The 2,220-nt window shown below is 34.7% G+C and overlaps 1 protein-coding gene across 1 annotated transcript; it reads left to right on the top strand.

The window, feature by feature from the left end:
• Positions 1 to 572: 572 nt before the first annotated feature.
• On the top strand, positions 573 to 962 carry LOC127080719 (uncharacterized). The gene has a single exon (XM_051021019.1). The coding sequence runs from the start codon at positions 573 to 575 to the stop codon at positions 960 to 962; it is 390 nt and encodes a 129-aa protein (XP_050876976.1).
• The last annotated feature ends 1,258 nt before the right edge of the window (positions 963 to 2,220 follow it).

The raw sequence follows: 2,220 nt of genomic DNA, 5'->3' as shown, positions 1-2,220 counted from the left end.
TGGACTTCGTAATGGGATTATCGAATATTCCTATAGGGCATGATACTATATAGGTGATTATCGATAGATTGACAAAATCAACACACTTCATTCCAATTAACATCAGTTTCTCTTTACAGAAGTTAGCTGAGATTTATATCTGTGTGATAGTGAAGTTGCATGGAGTTCCTTTGAGTATAGTTTCTAACATAGGCCCTCGATTTACATCCAGATTTTGGGAAAGTTCGTAAGATGCTTTGGGTACTAAACTGAAGTTGAGTTCTGCTTACCATCCGCAGACTAATGGGCAGACTGAGAGAACTATTCAGTTATTGGAGGACTTGTTGAGGGCTTGTATACTCGAGCAAGGAGGTACTTGGGATGGTCATCTGTATCTGATCAAGCTTACTTATAATAATAGTTTTCATTCTAGTATCAGAATGGCGTCGTTTGAAGCATTATATGGTCGGAGGTGTAGGACACCTCTGTGTTGGTATGGTTCGGGCGAGAGTATTGTGCTTGGACCGGAGATTGTCCAACAGACTACTGAAAAAGTGAAGATGATCAGAGATAAAACGAAAATAGCATAGAGTATGCATAAGAGTTATCATGATGCAAGAAGAAAAGATTTGGAATTTAAGGAAGGTGATCATGTGTTCCTTAGAGTTAATCATGTGACGGGCATTAGACTTGCGCTGAAATCGAAGAAGCTGACTCCTAAATTTATTGGTCCATATCAAACTTTTCAGAGAACTGGGGTTGTTGCTTATATAGTGACCTTACCACCTAATCTTTCGAATTTAAATGACGTGTTCCATGTATCAAAACTTTGGAAATATATTCACGATCCATCTCATGTGATTAGGATGGATGATGTGCAAGTGAGGGACAACCTTATGGTAGAAGCATTTCCCGTGAGATTTGAGGATCGGAAATTGAAGAAGCTGGGAGGAAAAGAGATTGCTCTAGTGAAATTTGTTTAGGGAGGAGTAGATGGAAGAAATATGACTTGGGAGATGGAGAGCCGGATGCGGAAAACATACCCCGAATTGTTCTCGTCAGTTAAATTTTCAAGAACAAAAATATTCTAAGTGGGGGAGAGTTGTAACGCCCCGAAATTTTATTTTATTTTTCTTAATAAAATTTTGCAATTTGTGTGTGTTATGATGTTATGTAGTGTTAAGGGAGACTATTGAGTGTAGTACATCAACCTTAGAAATTAGAATTTAAGGTGTTGGAGGTGTGTGAACAAAAAGGTAGAGATATGGGTGTGGTGGAAGAAGTTGTGGTTGTTACTATTATTTAATTAGGATGATTTATATAAATAATAATAATAGTTAATCATTAAATATTTATTTTAATTATTATTGTTAGAGTGATATATTAAAATAAATATTTGATTTGGATTTATTAAAATAAATATTTAGTTTAGATTTAATAAAATAATAATATTAGATTTTAAAGAAAAGAAAATTGGTTGTTATAACGGAATTGGAAGTGAGAAGAGGAGAAGTTACATAATACGTGAAAACTTGAGAAAAAGAGAGCTAGGAAGAGAAGAGGAAAAGCTATGAGGATCAAGAAAATCATCATTGTCAAGAACTGAAGCTTAACAATCTAAGATAGGGGGGAGAAAAATTATTTTTGTAAGGGTGTATGTCCATGAGAGGGTAGTGATGGGTCATTCCCTCTTAGGTTTACTCTTTACCATGTTTTTGATTGAAACTCTCCGTGGTTTGCAATGGTTGTATGATAAGATGATTAGATTGTAATTGTTATATATAAATCCTTGATTGTTGTATGAACTTTATGTGACGGTGCTTGCCGAGTTTTTCTGTCATGATCATGGAATAAGGGTTTTGGGGGTATGAACAAATTATGTGAAATTATAAAGTGATGATGTGCTGGTGTTTGGTGAATGAATTATTGATATATGTGCATGGTTGATGATGAAAATACTTTAAAATATTGTGAGGGATATTTATATGATGGAAATTGGGGTTTTGGATATGTTGGGTTCGTAATGTTTTAGTCCTTCCAAACAACACCATTTTTTAAAAATCCTTTGTACGGTTTTAGTCATAACTATTGACTCGTGTCACGTTTTAAGGTGGGATTTGATGTGTTGGTTAGCTGAGGGGGAGTACTACAATTTTGATTGAGGGGAAATTATTTTAATGGATTTATCAAAGGATTACAGTAGGTGGAATGAGGTGTAAAAATATGATGGATATAAATGAA

The sequence above is a fragment of the Lathyrus oleraceus genome, chromosome 5, assembly GCF_024323335.1.
Source record: "Lathyrus oleraceus cultivar Zhongwan6 chromosome 5, CAAS_Psat_ZW6_1.0, whole genome shotgun sequence".
Classification (NCBI taxonomy): Eukaryota; Viridiplantae; Streptophyta; class Magnoliopsida; order Fabales; family Fabaceae; genus Lathyrus; species Lathyrus oleraceus.
This window is presented reverse-complemented; position numbering and strand designations above follow the sequence as displayed.

Bases quoted from the DNA above. Each gene is read 5' to 3' on its own strand.
- LOC127080719 (XM_051021019.1), top strand. From the start codon at position 573: ATGCATAAGAGTTATCATGATGCAAGAAGAAAAGATTTGGAATTTAAG.